We start from the raw sequence: 23219 nt of genomic DNA, 5'->3' as shown, positions 1-23219 counted from the left end.
TAAGTACATACAAAACATAGATGAAGTATTTTAGAAAAAATATTAACTTCCCGACAGGTTTTGATCGAGGTTCTAAACGGAGAAAAATTACGATTAAAAACTACAACAACCTTTTCTCACGCGATTTTGAAAATTAAAAATGGAGGTTGTAGACGGAAACGTGGACTATGTCATCAACTTCTGTGTGTTTTGGTGCAATAAGCAGCCTTGTACATGCAAAATAGTGATGCACACCACACTGCAGATAGTTTCTTTTGTAAGCACAGGCAGATCCATCGTACAGTACAATGAACGGGAGGGTTGTCTTGTACCTACCCCTTACGAGCCATGTAAAATCACAATTTACTCACAAAAAAATTCATTCTCTGTTTATTTAGCTTATATTTGTCTAATAATGGCATTTGTTTGGTGATTTTAAAGTGGGGAAAGTATAAAAAACATTTTTTTTTTTTTCAGAAGGGGTCCAATTGTCACGGCCCATCGGAACGGGAGTAGGACCCAAATGCAGGACTCGGACGATGCAAGGTAGTACGGGGAGAAACGTTTATTATTTCGTGGTCGGGGATCGGGCAGGCAGTCATATGCAGCAGCGGTAGTTGGGACGTCGGGCGAAGAGAGCAGGTGAGCGGGTAGGCAGGAGTCGGTACACAGGAGAACAATCAAAGCAGGCAGAAGTATCAAAGGAGTCAGGCTTAAGGGGTTGGTCGGAGAACAGGCGAAGGTCGGTACACACGGGTTGTCGATCAGGGATACAGGAGTACTCGAACGGGACATGAAGCTCAACGAACTGGCATGGACCAGTCATCATCGGGGTCATATAAATACACCGGATAATCAGCCCGCATGAGGCGCAGGTGTGCGCCTCCCAATCAGCGCAACTGCGCTGGCACCCGCACAGCCTGGGCTGGAGCGGCAGGATCATGACACCAATATTTTGCAATCCTTAGACCAAAGACTGAATATTATTTACAGAGTTAGTATTACAGTAAATAAGTCAATGTATAGGCGTGTGTAATATATATGTTTTGATTCATTCAATGTTGTTTGAATGTATTATCGTTTTTTTCTGCAATGTTTTGTGTAAATTCACATTTTTAATGTGTTCAAGTTTTTAAACATTCATGTATTCCTTTTCATTATTCATAGTTTATTTTGAAGCCCATGTTCCTTTTACCTCTATTTCAGATTTTCTCAAGATATATTTTGATATTATATCCTCCTCCATGTGTATTATTTTGCAAAACGCATAGTGTACATTGAAGGTTAGATTCTGACTCACTAAATTGACCTTTGGCTTTGATTTTCTGGTACAGAGAGTATGATTAACAAACGTGAGGTGCTAATATTATTGTGGGTTGGACTATTCCTTCATGTCAGAGTAACTCAAATGGTAGACACATTTAGATACATTGTCGCCACACTTTTAACCAGATTTTTAGTTTTACTCGTGCCCACACTTATGCAAAGTTCTGTTGAGATTGGTTTTGTAGTTATTTACTAAATTGTGCTGAATGTATTTTACAAAACTTTAAGATGTACTGTAACATGAGAACTAAAGAGGCAGGAACACAAGGACATTTCATGAAGTTTAATGACTCATCAAAACCAAAAGTGCTTAAGACTCTTGAACAGACATGTATTGACTGTTCAGTCACTCAAAGGTTACTAGTGATATCAAGTCATGGAATAGATTTGCTATTCAAAGTTGACTGTGGGGCTGAGGTGTGATTGTGAGTGCGACAGTTGTCTGTCTCCATGTGCCCTGCGAATGGTTGGCAACCACTTCAGGGTGGACCCTATTTCCTGCCCAATGACAGCTGGGATATGCTCCAGCACTCCTGCGACGCTTGTGAGGATAAGGGGATAAGAAAATGGATGGATGGGTGGATGGAGTTGACTGTGGTGTGATTGATGGTTGCATGTGAAATGAATATTTCACTCCTAATATTTTTTTTAAAATTAGCACTCAAATGACCTCCCTCATCAACAAATACTGAGGACCCCTTTGGCCTACACTTTCGCATCAGGGTAAAGACTTGCATTTCAGCCCAGCATTATTAAATGTCCATTTTCTCCTCATTTTTTACACACTAAAAATACTTGATGTCCCCAACCAGATTAATAAAGTACTTATTATTTTATCAATTAGGGCACAAGTGACCTGAAGCTTATATCAACTGATTTTTCCTATGCATAATTACATATACTGTAAATAATTAGGGGGTGTCGCGACCATGTATACAGTTTGTGAGCGCAGAGAATTACCAGAGTTAAGAGTTCCAACTATTTCGTATTGTCTTCAAAGAGACTAAATCATAGTGCTAAATAAACTGGCTTTGCCCTTGTTCAGCGCAGAACAAAAGAATAAAAAAGGTAGCCCCTATTTGAAATGGTCTGGCCATGATTTTTTTTTTTTAACAATTTTATGTTTAATTGTATCCAGCAGTCAGATGATTACATTGGGATGTTTAGTGTAGCTGTCGTGCATTTTGCACACATCTAAAATAAACATGAAAATAAATAGTCTAGGCGGAATGGTGGATCAGCTGGTAAAGTGTTGGCCTCACAGTTCTGAGGACCCAGGTTCGATCGCGGCCCTGGCTGTGTGGAGTTCGCATGTTCTTCCCCGTACCTACATGGATTTTCTCCAGGCATTCTGGTTTCCTCACATTGGGAGGCTGCGTAGCTCAGTGGTTAGAGCACTGGTTTGGTAAACCAAGGGTTGTGGATTCGTATCCCACTGGGGCCTCCACTCCCTGAGAAGGGTTGCGTCAGGAAGGGCATCTGGTGTAAAAAAAAAAAAAAATTGTGCCAAACATATATATGCGTTCATCTGAGATGACACGCTGTGGCGACGCCGAAAGAAACACACACACACACACTGGTTTCCTCACACATCCCAAGAACATGCAACATTAATTGAACACTAAATTGCCCCTAGGTGTGATTGCGAGTGTGACTGTTGCCTGTCTCATTGTGCCCTGGGTTTTGCTGGCAACCACTTCAGGGTGTACCCCACCTACTGCCCGTTGACAGCTGGTATAGGCTCCAGCACTCCCCGCGACCCTTGTGAGGATAAGTGGCAAAGAAAATGGTTGGATAAATACTCTATTTTACTAAGGAAATAAAACAAGATGACATTATTTAATATGATAAACTCAGATTAATCAGCAAATTGAAAAAAAAATCTATACAATGAAGTTTTATTATTTTTTAATACTGCATATGTACTGCTTCCATGTCAAAGCGCCTACATCACTGGTGACAAAGATTGCATGTTAGGATTATTGTGTGTCGAGCTCTACATGAATATCTAGAGTTTCAGTTTCAGTGACACCAGCTACATTAAAGGAGGACTTTGTCCAAAATTTATATGTACAATAAACCCTCCAATCTGAAGTAATATTATTATTACATATAATTTGGACATTAATTGAAAAAAAATAGAAAATGAACTTTCTTTAAATCCACACATTATCTGGATACAACTTTCACAGCCAGACCCGGAAGAAATGTCCTTGACCCCGCCCTGTGTAAAAACTCCGCCAAACAAATATGAGTACTCAGATGACATGCTGTGGCGAGAACAATACATACATATACCCATGTCTGGCAACAAGTGAGGGAAGACATGAGGGCACTTGGTGTTAGAGAGGAAGCTGTCGAAGACAGTCTTCGATGGAAAAAGATGACACTACACTAACCACACCGCACACAAACTATCCATTTTCTTAGCCGCTTATCCTCACAAGCATCGCAGGAATGCTGGACGTTTGAGTTAATTGATGACACAGCTGGGGATGCATTTAAGGCTACACCTCAAATACTCTTGATTCCTTCTTTGAAATCATGGGAAAATCAAAAGTAATCTGACAGTAAATCAGAGAAAGAATTCTGGCATTCCACAAGTCTGGCTCATCCTTGCGTGCAATTTCCACATGGTTGGAGGTGCTCGTTCATCTGTTCAATTACCGGAAAGTGTAAACATCATGGGAATGTCCTGGCATCACACCACTTAGGAAGGAGACCACAACTGTGAACCATGAAGGTGGCAGCATCATGATGTGGGCTTTTTTGCTATAGCAGTAGAACTCTTCATAAGAGATGGCATCATGAAGAAATTATATTACATTGGGATATTAAGGTAACATCTCCATACATCAGCAAGGAAGCCAAAACGTGGGTGCAAATGAGTCTTCCAAATGGACATTGGCACTGCGCATACTGCCTAAATGGATAAAAAGTGCTTGATGATAAAGTCAATGTTTTAGAGTGCCCATCATAAACCCTGATCTGAATCCCATCGAAAATTTGGGGGCATATCTGAAAAAGCGTCTGCAAGCAAAGCAACAGAAAAACCTGACTCAGCTTCATAAGTTCTGTCAGGACAAATGGGCCAGGATCAAAGCAGAGTACTGTCAAAAGCTTGTGGGAGGTTACCCAAAATGTTTGACCCAAGGCATGCAGTTCAAAGGAAATGCTACGTAATACGAAGGAAATTCATGTAAACCTCTGACCATGAAGAAAATAACGTACAATTCTCTAAGAAATTCTCTTTCATTATTGTAGCATTGAACAAAATTAAATAATTTTGGTAATCCTGACTGACACGAAACAGGAGAGGTTTAGTTTGATTTGACTTCAGACAGTGAGACAAAATGAAATGTATGTCAGTGTATGTAAACTTCTGGCTTCAACTGCATGTCTATACGATGTTCACACCAACAAAAAAGGTATATAAGAACAAACAAATACTTATACTCCTTAATTGACAGATTGCTGCAGCAGCATGAGAAGTTCTGCATTCTGCTCTTCAAGGCTCTTAATTTCAAGGATGCAATCTGAGATCTTGGTAAGAACTGTCCTAGAGAATATGGGAAGGATATGACTTGATGCTTGTATTCAACATGTGTTTTCATTTGTATGTATGCTACTTACATGTGCTTTTTCAGTATGATATCTGCTGCGTCCCACACTTTGAGTTTGTCCTCGGTAATGACTTTGCTCAAACTCTCCCAGTAGGCCTTGTCGGATGAGGAATCCCACATGTCTGCACTCCAGTACCGAGGCTGCCCAGAAGCGTGGCTCCTTCTTTAGGTAAGCATAATAATCTATAATGCTTGTTGCTATATTACATATTACACAACTAATTACTTGAAGATGTTTTTTTCAACCTGAAGAGCCTGTGTTGCTTCAGGAAGTCTTTTAGCGCAGGTAAAATGTTGTTAGGATGATATGCTGAGCTGGGGGCAGGTCCCTGTGACTCATCACCTGATTCAACTAAACCAGAAGAATGGCCCTACAAAAATAAAAACATAAGTTAAAAGGCAATTTCATTTGATAATTCAGATAGCAAACCACCTCGGCTGGCTGCTTCTGCTGGTACTTGAGCAGGAAGTCAGCCAATTTGGCTATATCCTCCTCTTCCATGCCAAAAACCTGGGAGAAATGAGAAAATACACTCCAGTGCACTTTGACAGATCGAAACACAGCAGAGTCAATGATAGCTCTGCAGTCAACGTTAAAAAAAAAAAAAGTCAACATGAACACACATGTAGAAAACCCTCCAGCTTCAAAACATTCTGTTCCTTTTCATCCAAGGTTTCCAACAGCTGGAGTCTGTCTTCCGTGAGGAAGTCCTGAGAGAGTGCATGGAGAAAAGATAGTGAGGTGCTCAGTCTCAGTGTCATTATAATTTATGGAAAGACTAAATAAATGAGAATAAAACATCTGTACTAATGTTTATTTAATTAAAAGTCTGTGAGATGACATTGTCTCATGCTCACCAACTCATCACACAGCAGCTCCATGAGTTCCTTCATGGTCTCCAAGGGCACCTTCTCCTCCTCTGATGCTGCAGCTGCCCCATCCATCCCAGCCCCACCCTGTTCAGGGCCGGGTTGTGTTTGGGGGTTGTCTGGACCTGACAAATCAAAGGCAGAGGCCCCTGGTGGTCTTGCCCAGTCTAAGCCGAGGTGCTGCTTGTAAATGATGGAGTCAATGAGCAAAGCCTTCTCCGCTTGTTGCCTCACCTCCTTGTCAAGCATTCGCCACATTTCCTCAAATTGTTTGGCATCAGCAACAGCAAAGTGCCTGAAAGGTGATGGGATGCACCTGGTAAATTTGTGCCATCATTGTGATGAGTCTCGGGAGTACTTGTGAAATATCTCGCCTGATTTTCAGCTGCACACGATGGTATTGCTCGATGCTATGTTTATAGTCATTGGACAGGCAACTGCTCTGCTCCTCTGACTGTTTTTTGCTGATGGTATAGGTGCTTTTCAGGTTCTTGAGTGCTGTCTTCAAACTGGAACACAAAATGTACAACCCTCTATCACCGACCAACTGATTTTAGGAGCTGAAGTCTGCCCCATTTTGTTTTCACATCTCTTAAGCGGCAATGTTCGTACATATATGAAATCTGCTTGTCACTGAAATTTTGCCTCACAAAATGAATTGAGCAAGCAATGTTCGTATTTTCAAAATCTCCTAAATTTGCACGTGTAAGTCAAGCTATGTACTTGACGTGAGCTGTGAAGTGCTTGACTTATAATTAAAAAAAAAAAGACAATTCAAAACAGCGTACAGTGCAAGAAATGCAATTAAAATTGGAAATACTCTAAAAAGCAAGAGAAAAAAGAAGTTTTCAACCTGGATTTAAAAACATTCACACTTGGGGCTGATGTCACCTCTTTTGGCAACTAAATCCATTTGTGTGCAGCATAATAACAAAATGCTGCTTCACCATGTTTGCTCCACTATTTGACCTGTGTCAGTCGAGCTCAGAATCCTACTGGGTTTGTATTTCGTTCCATTTTTTCCATGTATTCAGGACCAAAACCATTTAGAACCAGTAGCGTAACTTTAAAATCTATTCTAAAGCTGATTGGAAGCCAGTGGAAGGACTTTAGAATTGGAGTTATATGCTCTGATCTCTTTGTTCTGGTCAGAACCTGAACTGCTGCATTCTGAATGAGCTGCAGATGTTTAATGGTCTTATTGGGGGGCCAATAAGACTGTTACAGTAGTCAAGTCTACTTGAGATAAAAGCATGGATGCGTTTTTCCTGGTCTGCTTGACACATGCAAGCCTTCACTCTAGATATGTTCTTCAGATGGTAATGGGCAGTTTTTGTGATTGTTTTAATATGACCGTTGAAAGTCAGGTCGGAATCAATCAGAACACCAATGATTCGGACTTGGTCTTTGTTTTTAAAGATAGTGAGTCCAGGTGTTTAATAATAGCAATTTTCTTTTCTTTATTGCCAAAAATAATTGTCCAAGTTTTGTTGTGGTTTACTTTAAGACTTTTTTTGGCTCATCCAGTAATTTCATCTGTTTTAAACAGTGGGACAATACCTCAATTGAAGTTTAGTCATCTGGAGACACAAAATATAACTGTGTCATCTGCATGGCTATGATAGTCAAAATTAAAGTTCTGAAGAATCTGACCCAATGGTAGCATATACAGGCTGAACAGGAGCGGTCCAAGAACTGACCCTTCAGGGACCCCATAGGTCATTGCCATTTGTTGAGATTGAGCACTTCTAATGGTCACAAAGTAGCTCATTACTGTAGCTCCAGACAGGTCCTAAACCATTTAAGGACCGTTCCAGTTATTCCTGCACATGTTTCCAACCTGTTCAGTGGTATGTTAGGATCTACCCTATCAAAAGATGCATTTCCTGAATCAGGATTGAACCTTGTATCATTTAGCACTTTGATAAGAGCAGATTCTGTACTGTGATGAGTTCGGAAACGTGATTGAAATTTGTCAAAAGTCAATTTAAATTCAATAATTTACCGAGTTAATTAAAAATAACTCTCAAGAATCTTGGCTGTGAAAGAGAGATTTGAGATGAGTCTATAACTTGGTAACATGGAATGGTCCACTGACGTTATTCAGAAGAGGCTTAACAGCAGCTACTTTAAGAGCTTTAGGAAACTCGCCAAACTAAAATGACCAATTGATTATTTGCGCAAATCAGCTAGCACTCATTTCACAATAGTTTTGAAAAAAGTCAGATGGGATTGAATCAAGAGAGCTCGTTGATGGTTTCAGATGCTGAACAGTTTTCTCGACAGTTTTTTTGGTCAACTGTACCAAATTCTGACAAGGTAATAGAGTTTTCACTGGGTGCCTTCAGATGTAGAATCACTTAATCATTTTGGTGATTTGTGCTGACATTTGACCTGATGGATTGTATTTTTACACTAAAATAACAGACAAACTCATTGCATTCGTCAGCTGTTACGATTTCTGGAGCTATCTAATTCTGGTAGGGGGTGGGTTGTGAGCTTGTCAAGCAGAGCAAACAAAATACAAGTATTGTTGACGTTCTTATTGATGATTTCAGAAAACTATTGCTATCAAGCCTTGACTAACTCTTGGTTAAAATTACAAATTACACTGTCTCTAGAGGTCATAGTGAATTTTCTCCACTTGCGTTCTCCTTTCCTACACTTTGATTTGGATTCGTTGACCATCATTGTGTTCCTCCACAGTATTGTAGGTCGACTCAAGATGCTCTTAGTTTTAACAGAAGCGACAGCATTCTTGACATTTGAGATTTTCCAGGTGAAGGAGATTTTCCAAAAGTTCATCTACTGTCTCAATTCACAATTCATTCACAGTCTGTGGCATAGCTGCAGTCTCCATAAACTTAGTGGCCGTACTCTCATTTATGTACCTTTTCTTAATAGGCATAGAGGTTGTCTCAACTTTTGGAAGAATCTTTATTCGAAAAATACACAAAAATGGTCAGAAATAGCCATATCCTTAAAGTGCCACTGACAACAAAATATGTATTTTAAAATGGGCATTGTTATCAAAAATACATATAATATTAATCACTTAGATAATGATACGAGTCGGAAAAAGAGAGTTGGGAATGTTTTATTAAAGTGCAAAGTAGCAAAAGTATGACTTGACATCCCAGTGGCGGCCATACTGGCTGTGGCGTCATTTGCAGATGTCACACTGGGGCAGTCCCCTTAGTAAACACGCTGTGCCAAATGCTATGGAAGATGAACAAGAGCGATTTTTGGATTTTTCTTACACCCTTCTTACACTGAAGCTCTTTTTTAGGAAGAGAACATCTCAGTAGAGAATGAAGTGACTGGGGACATTTTACTATATAATTTCAACACATATTAGACGATATGTAGATCACCTCTGACTGACAACAGACTCCCCGACAGACAGACGAGGAGGATGAGGAACTCGATCAAATATTCAAAATGACGGGCCGATAATTGTTCGATTTTCTAACCCTTTTACAAGTCTTGTGTATGTAGCATACTCAGGAAGAACCATGCCGGGTGAAATAAGTACATCAGAGCTCCTTTCTCCTTCCTGCACGAGGCTGCCCACCTCCTCACCTGACCCACCTCCGCGCCACCAGCTAACGGTGGCCACCTGCTAACGGCCACCAGCGAACAACGACCACCAGCGAATGGCTGCCACCAGCGAACAGCAGCCCCCGGTGAACGAAAGGCGGCCCACGCGCATTGACACATTAAGCACCCCTGACTTACGTACTTTATTAAATTAATATGACGCTTTTGTTATGTTCTGGGAGAAATATTACATCATCGGATCCAGACGGAGCTTTTTATTAATACTGCTACTTTCAGATAAGTAGACAGACACTACACTGCCTTCCAGGAACATTCAGTGGAAATAACATTTGTTCGAGTTTGGTGACTATATGTCGTTTGGGTGGTTAGCCCATGTTACACGCTACTAAACTGTCTTTGTACTTCTATTTTGTTATTGCTCTGTGTTGTGTTGTATTGTATTGAATAAGGGGATTTATTCTAAATTCACATGTCACATATGCTATAAACTGTGAGACAAATTAGTCCCCCCCAACTATTATTTTATTAATAGCACTACACACACTTACCCGTCATTTGGAACACAAAAAGCTCTTGTCCTTTGCACCTATGCAATCCATTTTTCACGACGAATTGGGTCTTTTGGAAACGTGTGAAGAGTGAATCCATCCTCCCGAGTGTTCGAGCAAAATCCAGCAATATAACGAGCCGGGATTTTGGCTAACATGCAGAAAACATTTCTCCCCGGTACAATAGATATAAACACCTGGCACCTGGTTCTTGTTCAACACAAAAACGCCGAGAGACTTTTCATGGTGGGAGATGAAAAAAATCGATATACAGCAACATTCTGATGTGCTGTGAACAAACGCATGAAGCCCTTCTGAATATTTTTTGTTGTTGTTAACAACATACTAAATTTCACGTTTTAGTTGTCAGTTTTAATGTCAATTGATATAATATCATCATAATTAGAGATGACCAGGTCTAAGACCTTGAGAATGAGTTGGACTCTTAATATGTTGGGTATGGCACAAAGTTCTTTGGATGTTTTTTACGTTATTGTCTACATGAATGTTAAAAATCCCCTGTTATGACAAAGTAATATAAAATTACTGGCAGCAGTTCTGAAAAATGCTCCATAAATAAAATGTATGGATGCTAGTTTGCTAGCGCCATCTAGCGGTGGTGATCTGAAGACCAAGCATGTCAAATTTTTGCAAATTTTTCAAGATGGAATATTGGCCATCCGTTGGCTCGTCAAAAAAGTTGTACATCAAAGCACTTCTATCCTCACCTGAGGATTCTACTCTTCATGTCGGTTAAGTTGTAAGTCTCTCTGTCATGCTTGTCTTTGATGTAGTTGACATTGCTGATCATGCTGTCGGCCAGGATTTGCTGATGTTCCCTCTCCAGAGCCTTAAAAAAAAGACTCTTGGGACTCAACGATAACCTCACAAGTAACACACTAAGAATGACATATTTGAAGATGGGTGTGGTTTTACAAAAATGTTAATCATACAGTTTTGTTTTGTTTTACATTTTTGTGTTTGCCATGAGACTTGCAGTTAATAACAAATCTTTATAAAAAATGTAAGGAACTGTTGACATTGTGGATTAAGTATCTCCCTTCTTCAAAACTATTGTAATAGCAAAACAAAATACAATATATCTTCATACCTGAAACTCAGCAAAGTGTTCGGCCCTATTGACATTGTACTTATATTCCAGATCCATCATCAGTTCATGAATTCTAGCTTCATACTCCTCCATTGTCTTTTTCCTCAGCGTCAGCCTCTCTTGCTGTGAGCACACAGTCGCTCATTTATGAGCAGGTGACGTTTGACAAATGCAAATGGAAGAACTTTTTGTTTCCTCACCTGCTGGAGCCACACCTCTTTGAGGCTCTTCTCCCATTCTGTTTGGTCTTTTGTGAGCAAGACATCATGTTCCTGCTGGTAGATGCTCTATAAAGGAAGAGTGACCATTAGTGACACGTTAAAAACAAACCCACGTGTGAAAATACTTTTGCCTTTAATACTCATATGAAGTAGATGTATGTCTCACATTGGTAATGTATGTACATGTGCCAACTACACAAATGAATAGCATCATTGTTGTAATCCTTTTGGGGGTGGGGGGGTGACGTTTTTTTTTTTTTTACAATGACCAATGATGAAATACAATGAAATGCAAAACACATTTATTTTAAAATGTATTGAGGATTCTTCATGTGTACATGTATGGTTGTGTGCCTTGCATAACCGAATGAGCCAATATTACACAACATAATTAACTTTAAACATTTTTTTGTAACTATCTGAGTTCACGTGGATGATCACTAAACACCATACGAATGCAAATGCTCATCTGGGCTGTGTCACTCATGTCAGTGGATTCGTCCAACTGCAATGAGAAACACTAACAATCTGAGATATCCTTCCACACATCAGCCATGGCTTCACAGCGCCGTGTAACTGTACACTTTTACAGCTGCAGAGATTTTATTGAAGATAATATTTCCGCCTTCTTTTTAAAAGATCGGAACAACGAGTCAGCAATGCCTTATCTCTCCATCTTGGAAGGACATCTTGTTATTAATGATGATGTGTTGAACCCGGAACGAATGGCGGCTTTCGCTGTTGAACACTGATGTGTGAAAAGTGACTGCTGTGTTCGTAAGGGTTAGTTCATTCACTTTTCTTATTCTCAGCTTGCTTTTCAGTGGAATGTCGGTGTCGTATTTTCCATCAACAGAAAATGCTGTGACACATTTCAATACACTGGTATATGACGCAAACACACTTCGAAAATGACATCGTTAAAAAGTTGTCCGCCTCCCATTCCGTATGAAAGTGATACGTTTTTATTTTCTTTACTGTAGCATCCATACTCATGTTCGTTTAGATTTCTTAAGCGAGAGGTTAAAATAGGGGGTAACTCAAAGACAGTGTGTTTTCCTGCACTGTCGTTGTTTGCACATGCGCGGTGAGCTAAATTAAAAAAAAATACGGCTAATGTCTTATTTTTTTTTCTCGGCACACCGTCGCGATTGACTGGTCAATCGCAATCGACGCATTGAGCACCCCTGATCTATAAAGAATGCTCAGTATGAATGTGGCTTGTTCTGAGCAATCTCCTATATATTTGCCTGATGACAGCAAGTATGACTACATACAGGGAACGTAATGCACATTTTGGACGTTTTTTTTTTTGTTGATTTAGTGTAGTATGTACAGTAAGTATACCTCAATGTGATCCAGCTCCTCCCTGTAGGCCCGTGTCAGAGTAGTGATGACTTCTTCGGAGCGTCGCATCATCAAATCCAACTCCTCGGCCTGCCTCCTCAAGTCCTTCACGTAAAGATCGTCTCCACGCTTCAACTCCTGCTTGGGCCAAACATGACGACATCATCCTCATTTGTGGACACTGTACCCTAGTTTTCATATGTTCGTACCTGCTGCAGGTCTTTGATAACTTTCCACTTGTCCTCGATGAGTTCCGCACACAAGAGCTGTTGCTGGTTTAAGGCTTCTTGAAGTTCTTGAGGGACAACAACCTGCTCGGCTGAAGTCCACCTGACAGAGATCTCCTCAAACTTCTCCTGGCTGGACATGATTTTCTTCTCCAACAGCTCTGTTCTGAGTTGAGAAAGGCAGACTGAAGTATGCTTGGGGATCAATTGCATCAATTCGGAGGATCGCATCTTACCGTGTCCTGCGAGCTTCCTCCAGCTCTTCCCTTCGATTGGATTCTTTGGCGTCAGCTGCAGCTTGAATGTCAGTAACTAATTCCAGCAAAACTATCTCTAGTTTGGAAATTCTCCCAGGGCTGCAAAACTGAAATGAAAGAACATTTATTGAGGTATATAATGAAAGTATCTATCCATCCATTTTCTGAGCCGCTTATCCTCACAAGGGTCGCAGGAGTGCTGAATGAATGTTTTTGAGATGTGGGAGGAAACCAGAGTGCCTGGAAGAAGCCCATGCAGGCTCGCCAAGAAAATACAAACTCGACGCAGGTGGGTTCGGAATTGAACCCGGGACCGCAGAACTGTGAGTCCAACGCTCTACAGCAGCTCCACCGTGCCGCCTAATGAAAGTATAATTTCAAAAAATGAATTGCCCTTAAAAAGGATTGTGACTGTGACTGGTTGTTTGTCTCTACATACTCTGCAATTTGGTTGCATCCATTTTAGGGTGTACCCCGCCTACTGCTTGAAGATAGTTGGGATAGGCTCCAGCACTCCCGTGACTCTTGTGAGGATAAACGGCTCAAGATGGATGAATTCCTGTCTAAAGATTGTTTTTTCATTTGCAGTTTTATGGACTGAGTCATGAGTTGTTATACTTTGGTTATTTAGTCACTGACACAAATGCATAATAACAAAAACAAAAAGCCATAATTGTAAAAAAATGTATTGCTTTCATCTTAACTATACAGAGGCTAAAATACAACATTTAAATGATTAAAAAACAATAGGGTATGACTAATACATTATTTGCAATTTTAGTTATATTTATTTGATGTACTTTTTGCATGACAGGTGGTTTCAATATTTTGCTGACCTTGTTCAGCCACGTGAAAGGAATATTAAAAACACCACGGTCAATCATATGAGTAAGATAATGTTAACAAATAATTAAGTAAACACCTCTAAGAGTGACAATCAAAACTAAACATTTAGAAGACTTTTTTTTTCCTTCCCCACTTGGTGCGTCAATTGAAATGTCCAGCGAATATGCAGGATTAAGGATTGCACAGAGCTGGGCAACCTCATCTATTTAAGCAATTAAAAGCGTCTTGGGGGAGTCCCACCAACCTTTGGAGGTTGTTCTTCAACACCAGGCGGCCTCTTCTGCATGGACGCTCTCCATGTGCACAGTCACACAAGGTTGTTTCAGTTCCACATGTACATATTATTATTCATTATGTACACAGTGCTATACTACTAATACCACTAATAAAATAATAATAATTACTGAAAACAACGAAGGCATTTTATGTCCTTAAAATAAAGTCCAAAAACAAAACAGCTCAAGTTACCCGATTTCGGCGTCTTTATTTCCAGGAAAATCCAACTTTTCGCAGGCTTCCTCAGCCATCTTATCTTCTTCCATCATTAGAATGTCAATTTAAGAATATGACAACTAGTGAAGACGGAATGAGGTGCACTGAGTCGAGCAGAATATCGCAGTGCTGCGTTTGTGACCTGTTGCCATGGCTACCAAGGGCTGCCTTTGGGGGCGGGGGGAGTCTGCCTCCCAATCCGAATGAAAGTGATACGTTTTTGTCCTCTTCTTTGCTTCAGCATCCATACTCATGTTTGATGAGATTTCTTAACTTTGACAAAAAAAAAAAAAAGAAATGCGAGGGTTTAAAAAAGGGGGGCGGGGGGACTCGCAGACTAGCGTGAATATGGCTGACGTCTTTTTTCATATGGCAAGCTGTCCCGATCGACTAAAACTGCCTCGAGATCGACGGATTGAGAACCCCTAGTTAAGGCCAACACAGCCGCCTTGTCAAGAAGCTGACTCATAAGAACTCATGCGTAAACGCTATAATAAATTTGTGGACCCCGGGTTAAAAAAAAATATATATATATATATATATATATATATATATATATATATATATATATATATATATAAATGAACACTGATGGAGGAACTGGGGAAATATTCATGAGCCGAGTTCCGTGGAATATCGTGACGGATGTGGAATCATATTACTAAATAATATTATAATACACATGAAGAATGCCCACAAGGGGGCGCATGCTGCGTTCAAATAATCCAGAGTGGGGGGATGTCAAACGGATTGCTCTGGACAGCACCCTTCCATAATGCTGGGACAGTGAGAAAGTTAGAGTCAGGATGTCACTAACAGTATTTCTTAAAGCATTTTAATTAAAGTAGATTATCGCCCAATAATTCTGTCATATTGTAATATTGATTTGACTTAATTTATGTCAGCGGCCAATCCTTGAATCCCCGCTTGAGGTCATTGATTTAATTTTTGTTTAAAATACGAGAGAATATGTTTGAAGTTTTATGTATGGATTGGTCATCCGTTATAATTTTTTAAACCTGCTGATCAGCCCCCCCAAAATCTTGATCGTGTCAACTGTAAATTTGTTTGAAATGTTACAATGGCACTACATTGTAATGTTACACAGGACATGACGATGGACACGCACTTGGTGCAAGGTAAAATAAATAATTTAACTCGGTGAAATTGTTGGCTTCCCAAAAACGATAGGACCAATATATTTACCGGTATTTTCTGAAACCACACAATCACACGCGTTTTAATTACCACTTACACACTTCATTACCACCACTTTCACACCTGCAGCCACAGCAAGCGCAAGCTATAAGAGCAAGTGAACATGGTTTGTCTGCTGTTTGAGATCTTAATGAATCCAGTCCTAGATATTTTATTATAGAATGTTTTTCCCCCCAATCCTTTTCCCATTCTCTTTCAGTGATCCTGCGCTGTTGCTTTACAATCGTCATGTCATGATTAAGTCATGGTGTAAATCATTCTTAGTTTTGACTATAGTGAAGCTCAAGAGTCCAGAGTACAGGAACTGTTAAAACTATCAACAAGGCTACCACAGTGGGGGCTTGGACTGTCATGCCAAAGCCATTTATAGCAGAAGTAAAGGCTTTTATATTAGAGACTAGGGATTCTAAACATAGCTCAGTGTGTTTGGGAGATTGTCTTTGCTGTAACAATTCTTGGTGCCAAGAGATACGTTGCGTGTATGGTTCTGCACACAAATGAGATTCCTGATGATTAAATGCATACATTTTCAATCTAGGTTCTTTTCTTCTTCAAATTTCACTCATTGAATTCCCCAAATACCAATCAATAGTCAGAGGTAACACCACAGCAAAATAATCTGGCAAATTTTTCATGGCCACAATTTACGTATGCTCGATTCTGATACTCATCCCATGAATGCACGTTGCTTAAAAATTTATTTCATGTAAATATCTAGGGTGGGAAGGTGGTGCAGCTGGAAAGCGTTGGCCTCACAGTTCTGAGGTCCAGGGTTCAATCCCGACCCCACCTGTGCGTAGTTTGCATGTTCTCCCCGTTCCTGCGTAGTTTTTCTCCGGGCACTCCAGTTAACTCCCACATCCCATAAACATGTATTAATTGGAGACTCTAAACCAGACATGTCCAAAGTCCGGCCTGTGGACAAATTTTTACCGGCCCGTGGCCTCTATCATGAAATCAATAATATGCGGCCCGCCAGCACTGTTGACCACAGTATAAAATACATGTGTACAAAAAGCTATTTTTCATATTTTTCATTTCACCAGAAGATGGCAGTAGCCCTGTGGTCGCACTCTGGCCGCCGTGACCCTTGACCTTGCGTGATCGTTTCAGCCCAGCCCATTTCTAACATGGCGTCTGTAAACAAAAAAAGGAAAGTTGACCACGAGGGCCGCCGCTTCCAGGACAAGTGGAAATTTGAGTATTTTTTCACTGAAATACGAAACAACTGTGTCTGCCTAATTTGCCAAGAGACTGTGGCTGTTTTCAAGGAATTCAACATCAAGGGGCACTACCAGACGAAACATGCTAGCTACGACAAGCTAACTGGGAACAAACGCGGTGAAAAAGTGAAGCAACTGGAAGCTGTTTTAACGGCACAGCAAAGCTTTTTCACAAGAGTCCGTGAGTCAAATGAAAATGCCACAAAGGCAAGCTACGAAGTGGCAACGCTGATTGCAAAGCACTGCAAACCTTTCACTGAGGGTGAATTCATTAAAGACTGTGTAATGAAAATGGTTGAGAAAATTTGTCCCGCGAAGAAGCAAGAGTTTGCCAATATTTGCCTGGCTCGTAATACTGTGGTACGGAGAATTGAAGACATTTCATTAGATATTAAGAGACAGTTAGAGGCAAAAGGAACTGAGTTTGACTTTTTCTCGTTAGCGTGCGATGAAAGCACGGATGCGTCCGACACCGCTCAGTTACTGATCTTTTTAAGAGGAGTGGACAATGACATGAACGTGAGTGAAGAGCTTCTGGACCTCCAGAGTCTGAAGGGCCAAACAAGAGGAATGGATTTATTTGTTTCTGTTTGTTCCACTGTAGATGACATGAAACTACAGTGGAATAAAGTCACCGGGATTATTACGGACGGCGCACCTGCCATGGCTGGCGAGCGGAGTGGATTATCAAGCCTTGTCTGTAACAAAGTCAGCGAAGAAGGAGGCAGCGCTATTAAACTCCACTGTATTATTCATCAAGAAGTTCTCTGTGCCAAATATATGAAATATGATAATGTTATGAAACCGGTGATAAAGACTATTAATTATATTCGCTCCAAAGCGCTGTGGCACCGCCAGTTTCAACAGTTTCTTCTCGACATCCAGGCTGAATACGGAGATGTTTTGTATCACACCGACGTAAGGTGGCTCAGTCGGGGTCTGCGCTGCAGCGCTTCTTCTCTCTCAGGGAGGAAATTGGACAATTCTTGACTAAAAAGGGACAACCCATGCCACAATTAAATGATCCTGTTTGGCTGGCTGATTTGGGATTTTTAGTTGACATAACGCGACATCTGAATGCGCTGAACACAAGCCTTCAAGGGCAAAATGCAGTGGTAAGCCAACTGTATTCACACATCAAAGCCTTTCGGACCAAGCTGCTACTTTTCCAAAGACACCTGTCACAGGCGCAGCCCAATACCGCACATTTCCCGTCGCTGCAGGAAATTGTGACCAGTTTCCCACAGATCAATGTCAGTGCGCAAATGACAAAGTATGCAGCAGACATCTCATCTCTGGTTGAGGAGTTTCAGCAGCGCTTTCGGGACTTTGCTGCTATTGAAAAGGAGATCACGCTTTTTTCCTCTCCTTTCTCCGTGGACCCTGATGACGCTCCAGACCACCTGCAACTGGAGCTCATTGAGTGAATAATATGTAATGTTTCACATGAACTTAGATATCCTTTATAGTTTTCTTAATTTTTTGTGGTTTGTGATTTCGGTAAAAACCTAAATGTAAAAAAAAATGTAAAAGTAAAAGTATGCCATTTGTAATTAAATTAAAAAAATCCCAAAAAGTTAATTTGTATTTAATGTTAATGGTTCAAAGAATGTCAGGCTAAATAGTCGGCCCCCACACATTTTCACCTTACCAAATCTGGCCCTCTTTGCAAAAAGTTTGGACACCCCTGCTCTAAACCGCCCCTAGGTGTGATTGTGAGTGAGTCTGTTTGTCTCCATGTGCCCTGTGATTGGTTGGCAACCAGTTCAGGGTGCGCCAAATTTTAAGGCTATTTTGATTCCAAATTGTCCTTTAAAGAGAGTCTATTGGTGTACCGAGACTTGACTTGATGCTGGATGAGAACTTTGAGTGCAGATACGCCTGGCAGATGATTTCTTGACTGGCGGCAAGGCGATGCTTCCAAGTGGCTAAGAATGTTCCAGAGCAGATTTGGAAAGAAGCTGAGAGTTCATCTTCAGAGGAGATGCCATGTTCATTTGCCATTTGCTTGAAGATATGAAGGAAATGACTGAGCAGAGGATGGAATGAAGCTATTTTGAGACCATGGCTACCGTGATTCCACTGCGACCAAATGAAATTAGCCATGTCCAATGGAAGGTCTGTCGGAATAATAGAAGCATGTAAGTACGATGTACAATATCAGTACAGTACAGTATTTTTGGACAAGCATGTTTTTTAATGAACTTAATTAGGCTATATAAACAACCTGGATGGAAAATTCCACAACCCAGACTCTTTCCTTTTATTTTATGTCCCAAGACTTAAAATGCAGACCACAAATCGGAATTAGTTCTCTTGGGACATGATGATAATGAGTGCCTGTGTGCAAGTCACTATGGATGTATATTGCTAGCATTTCCCACCACTGTCGGATGAGCATTTCTTCTCACAGCGACAGTAATAAAAAGCTGCACTTCTGAATATATCTCCACATCAAATGCTGATACAATGTACAGTTGCAGCTACTGGCTGAGTCAGACTGATGACTCAAAATGTGATGAAGATGTTGGAGTCAACAAGAGACCCAAAAACCGCAGCATGTGAGCCACCTGAAAGAGAAATATTGGACTGACTTGTTATGAAAATTCAAGGAGATACCACAAGGGCCTGTGACAGCTAGTTTGAAAGGTTAATGTCATGACCCTGCCACTCCAGCACGAGCTGTGGGGGTGTCCGCACAGGTGCGCTGATTGGAAGGTGCACACCTGCGCCTCATGGAGTCTGATTATGCTGTGGATTCATATGACCGCGATGACAACTGGCCGGGCCAGTTCGTATGATCTTCATGTCCCGTTCGTGTGCCCCGGTATCCCTGATCGAACCTGTGTCTACCGACCTTCGCATGTTCTCCGACCAACCTTGTAAGCCTGACTCCTTTGATACTTCTGCCTGAGTTGATTGTTCTCCCATGTACCGACTCCTGCCTGCCCGCTCACCTACTCTCTTCGCCCGACGTCCCAACTACCGCTGCTGCACCGGACTGCCTGCTCGATCCCCGACCTCGGCATATAATAAACGTGTCTCTTCTTGAACTACCTTGCGTCTTTCGAGTTCCTGCATTTGGGTCCTACTCTCGTTCCGATGGGACGTGACAGAACGAACTGGCCAATACAGGACCCAGCAGGAAAGACCCGGCGGCGCCGGGACCGACGCAAGGTAGACCGTCTGCCGGAGGACCAAGCCTGTCCGATCCGGGTAGGCTCCCTGATGTCCTCCGCTTCCGTGTCTTATGCTCCGCCAGCGAGGTATGAATACGTCCCGAACACGACCCGTCCGGCTCCTCATATTCTTCTGGACTCTGACTTTTCGGAATATGAGGAGGACCGTGATTTGTATGACCGGCTGCCTGAGTACGACTCCGATGACTTCGATTTTGAATCTCTTTGCCCGGCTTTTCATCCCAGTCAGTTTGTTTCACCTCCCACACAGGGGTTGTAATGTGAGGCGGCGGCAGAATCACCACCTCCTTCTGGATGAGAACGTGAGAAGGCGGCGGCGGATTTACCACCTCCTCCTGGACGGCAACGTGAGGCGGCTGGGGAACTTGCGCCACCTCCTGGACAGCAACGTGAGGCGGCGGCGGCGCCAATTCCTGGACAGCAACGTGAGCAGGCAGCGGCATCACCACCTCCTCCTCCTCCTGGACAGCAATGTGAAGCGGCAGCAGTATCACCACCTCCTTCTGGATGGGAACGTTGAGAAGGCGGCAGCGACACCATCACCACCTCCTGGACAGAAACGTGAGGCGGCTGGGGAACCGGTGCTACCTCCTGGACACCAACGTGAGGCGGTGGCGGCGGCGCCACCTCCTGGACAGCAACGTGAGGCGGCGGCAGCATCACCCCCTCCTCCTCCTCCTGGACAGCAATGTGAGGCGGCGGCAGCATCACCACCTCCTTCTGGACGAGAACGTGAGAAGGCGGCGGCATGCCATGAGAGCCGCCAGTTCGGCGCTCTGCCGCTCTAACTCCACCCGCATTTCGTGGCAGAACACCTCGTGATTTGGTGGCCCCTCCTCCCTCTGGGCTGGAAGCTTCGCCACCAGCTGAGGGTCTGACGGTTTAACCGTTGCCAGTGAGGAGTGGGTGGACAAGGACAGCGTCTTCTCTAGAGTCGTGCATTTGGATCCGCCCTCGAGCCCCAGTCGTGACAAAAATGATCAGAGATATGGGAGTGCTGAAACAGAGCATGAACCGCAACGATCTGGCGCTGGACCAATCGTCCCCATGGTCCTATATACACCGGGGCCAATCAGCCAGCATGAGCCGCAGGTGTGTGCCTCCCAATCAGCGCGGCAACCCGCACAGCCAGGGCTGGACCGGCAGGACCATGACAACAGCAAGGTGTTCAAATTCTTATTTTCTACACTGTATCTTGTGGTCTTGTTTGCCTCTTGTTTTCCTGTTGTATTTTCAAAGGAAGAAACGTACTGGTTTTGAATTGAACATCGTGTTACGTATGGTTTTGTATTTGATTCTCGATGAACTCCCATTAAGTCCGCATTGTTGACGTTGCAGACCAGTATTTTCTGAGAGAGAGAAAGAAAAGAAAAGAAAGTTGGAATCACAGGAATCTACGAAAAATTACAACCCATATAATGAGAAGGTTCATGTGAACTGTCTCTTCATGCACAAAGACTCATATCATGCACCAATTTCAAGCGTTTGCAGAAGGCCATTTATTGACACATTTTACCTCAGCCCACTTATTGCTAAGAAAATATGTGAAAATATCTTGCCCATGTCACGTGGACGATCCTGTACAGGAAGAAAATTGAAAGAGCTGGTCCATGCAGTGTATCTTCTGTATCTCAAGATCTAAGTTAAGTGTAAAACACATGTTAGGTGTAAAACACATCAACCATACCTACAGTTTCATGGGGGAAATCTACACTGCAAAAGCACTGGCAGGGATAGAATTATTGTTCCATAGTGAGCAATTGGAAGCTCACTTTCTGTACATTCTTCCTGACCAATGAAGATTTTTTTTAAATAAAGCAAAGCTATCCTTTGCAGAAATCCAGAACGTGAGTCATATTTGTTGTTGCGCCTGCTCTCTGAGTAACCTGGTGTTTTATGTTGTGCAGCCTCACAAAACTAGCAATTAGCGGGGAGGAAAATTATCATGTGGCTATAACAAAAAGAGAAGCTACATACATGCCTTGAAAAACTTCAAACATATTTGCCTGTTGTCATATTCTTATTTTTCGCATAGTTTGCCCACTTTAAGTTCATCAAACAAATATAAATATCAGTCAATGATACCCAGATTGACATAAAATGCAGTTTTTAAATGGTGATGTTGTTTTTAACGTAAATAAACTATTCAAAGCTAAATGGCCATGGGTAGAAAAGCTAACTCCTGCCCAATTAACTCTGATTTTATTACAAAGCTGATGAGTTAATTTTTAATCGTTGCTTTGACGTCCAAGCCTGATTATCTCAAGACCTGTTTGGTCAAGAAATCACTTAAATAAAACCTTGGCTGACAAACTGAAATCTGAAATCAGCACGAGGACTTTCTTCCACTCTGGAGTTGTCCACGGTGAGAGCCGCCAAGCAGGTGTGGGTATGCTTATTGCTCTCCGGTTTGGTGTCTGTATGTTGCAAGAAGTGAGGGGAGCCTACCTCTGCCTTCGGATGGGGGATGGGTTCTGACTGTTTTGTACCTATGGAATAAAAAAAAAAAGCAGTTCAAAGTACCCACAACTTTTGGAGTCCTTGGGGGGAGTGCTGGAGAGTGCTCCCACTGGAGACTCCATCAATCTTCAGGGGGACTTCAAAGCTCATGTGGGAAATGGCAGTGACACCAGGAAGGGCTGAATCCCCAGATGGAGGCTCTTCGGTCTATGTATACATCCAGTGTAAGAGTTTGGTCCGCATTGCCAGCAGTAAATTGGACTAATTTCCGGTGAGGCTTAGACTCCACCAAGGATGCCTTTGTCACCGGATTTGTTCATTGCATTCATGACAGAATTTCTAGACACACCCAAGACGTAGAGGAGATTTGGTTTGGTGGTCTCGGTATTGCATCTCTGCTTTTTGCAGATGATGTGGTTCTGTTGGCCTCATCAAGCTGTGGTCTGCAACTCTCACTGGAGTGGTTCGTGGCTGAGTCTGAAGCGGATGGAATGAGAATTAGCACCTCCAAATCGGAGACCATGGTCCTCAGATAGAAAACAGGAGCATGCCCTCATCAGGTCAGTAATGAGGTCTTGCCCCAAGTGGAGGAGTTAAAGTATCTTGGGGTCTTTTTTACATATAGGGGAAGAATGTAACGGGAGATCGACAGACAGATTGGTGCAGCGTCTGCAGTGATGTGGACTTTGTATCAATCGGTTGTGGAAGGA

General features: G+C 42.0%; 1 protein-coding gene across 6 annotated transcripts; it reads right to left on the bottom strand.

Moving 5' to 3' along the window:
* Positions 1 to 750: 750 nt before the first annotated feature.
* drc1 (dynein regulatory complex subunit 1 homolog (Chlamydomonas)) lies at positions 751 to 14561 on the bottom strand. Of its 6 annotated transcripts, none has more exons than XR_009798706.1 (16): positions 14385 to 14561; positions 14161 to 14209; positions 13050 to 13177; positions 12796 to 12979; positions 12587 to 12724; positions 11219 to 11305; positions 11019 to 11141; positions 10636 to 10757; positions 6173 to 6307; positions 5787 to 6093; positions 5553 to 5639; positions 5359 to 5439; positions 5175 to 5299; positions 4939 to 5091; positions 4756 to 4859; positions 751 to 2784 (listed from the first exon to the last, which is right to left on the bottom strand). XR_009798706.1 is itself a non-coding variant. In XM_061845262.1 (15 exons), the coding sequence occupies exons 1-15, from the start codon at positions 14459 to 14461 to the stop codon at positions 4765 to 4767; spliced, it is 1896 nt and encodes a 631-aa protein (XP_061701246.1). In that variant the 5' UTR covers positions 14462 to 14561; the 3' UTR covers positions 751 to 4764. The 6 variants fall into 6 exon arrangements, 3 of the variants coding, with proteins under 3 accessions (XP_061701246.1, XP_061701248.1, XP_061701247.1); XR_009798704.1 differs by having other exon boundaries at positions 751 to 4093; positions 4762 to 4859; XR_009798705.1 differs by having other exon boundaries at positions 4762 to 4859.
* Between the last annotated feature and the right edge of the window lie 8658 nt (positions 14562 to 23219).

This window comes from Syngnathoides biaculeatus, chromosome 16 (genome assembly GCF_019802595.1).
Source record: "Syngnathoides biaculeatus isolate LvHL_M chromosome 16, ASM1980259v1, whole genome shotgun sequence".
In the NCBI taxonomy this organism is placed as follows: domain Eukaryota; kingdom Metazoa; phylum Chordata; class Actinopteri; order Syngnathiformes; family Syngnathidae; genus Syngnathoides; species Syngnathoides biaculeatus.
This window is presented reverse-complemented; position numbering and strand designations above follow the sequence as displayed.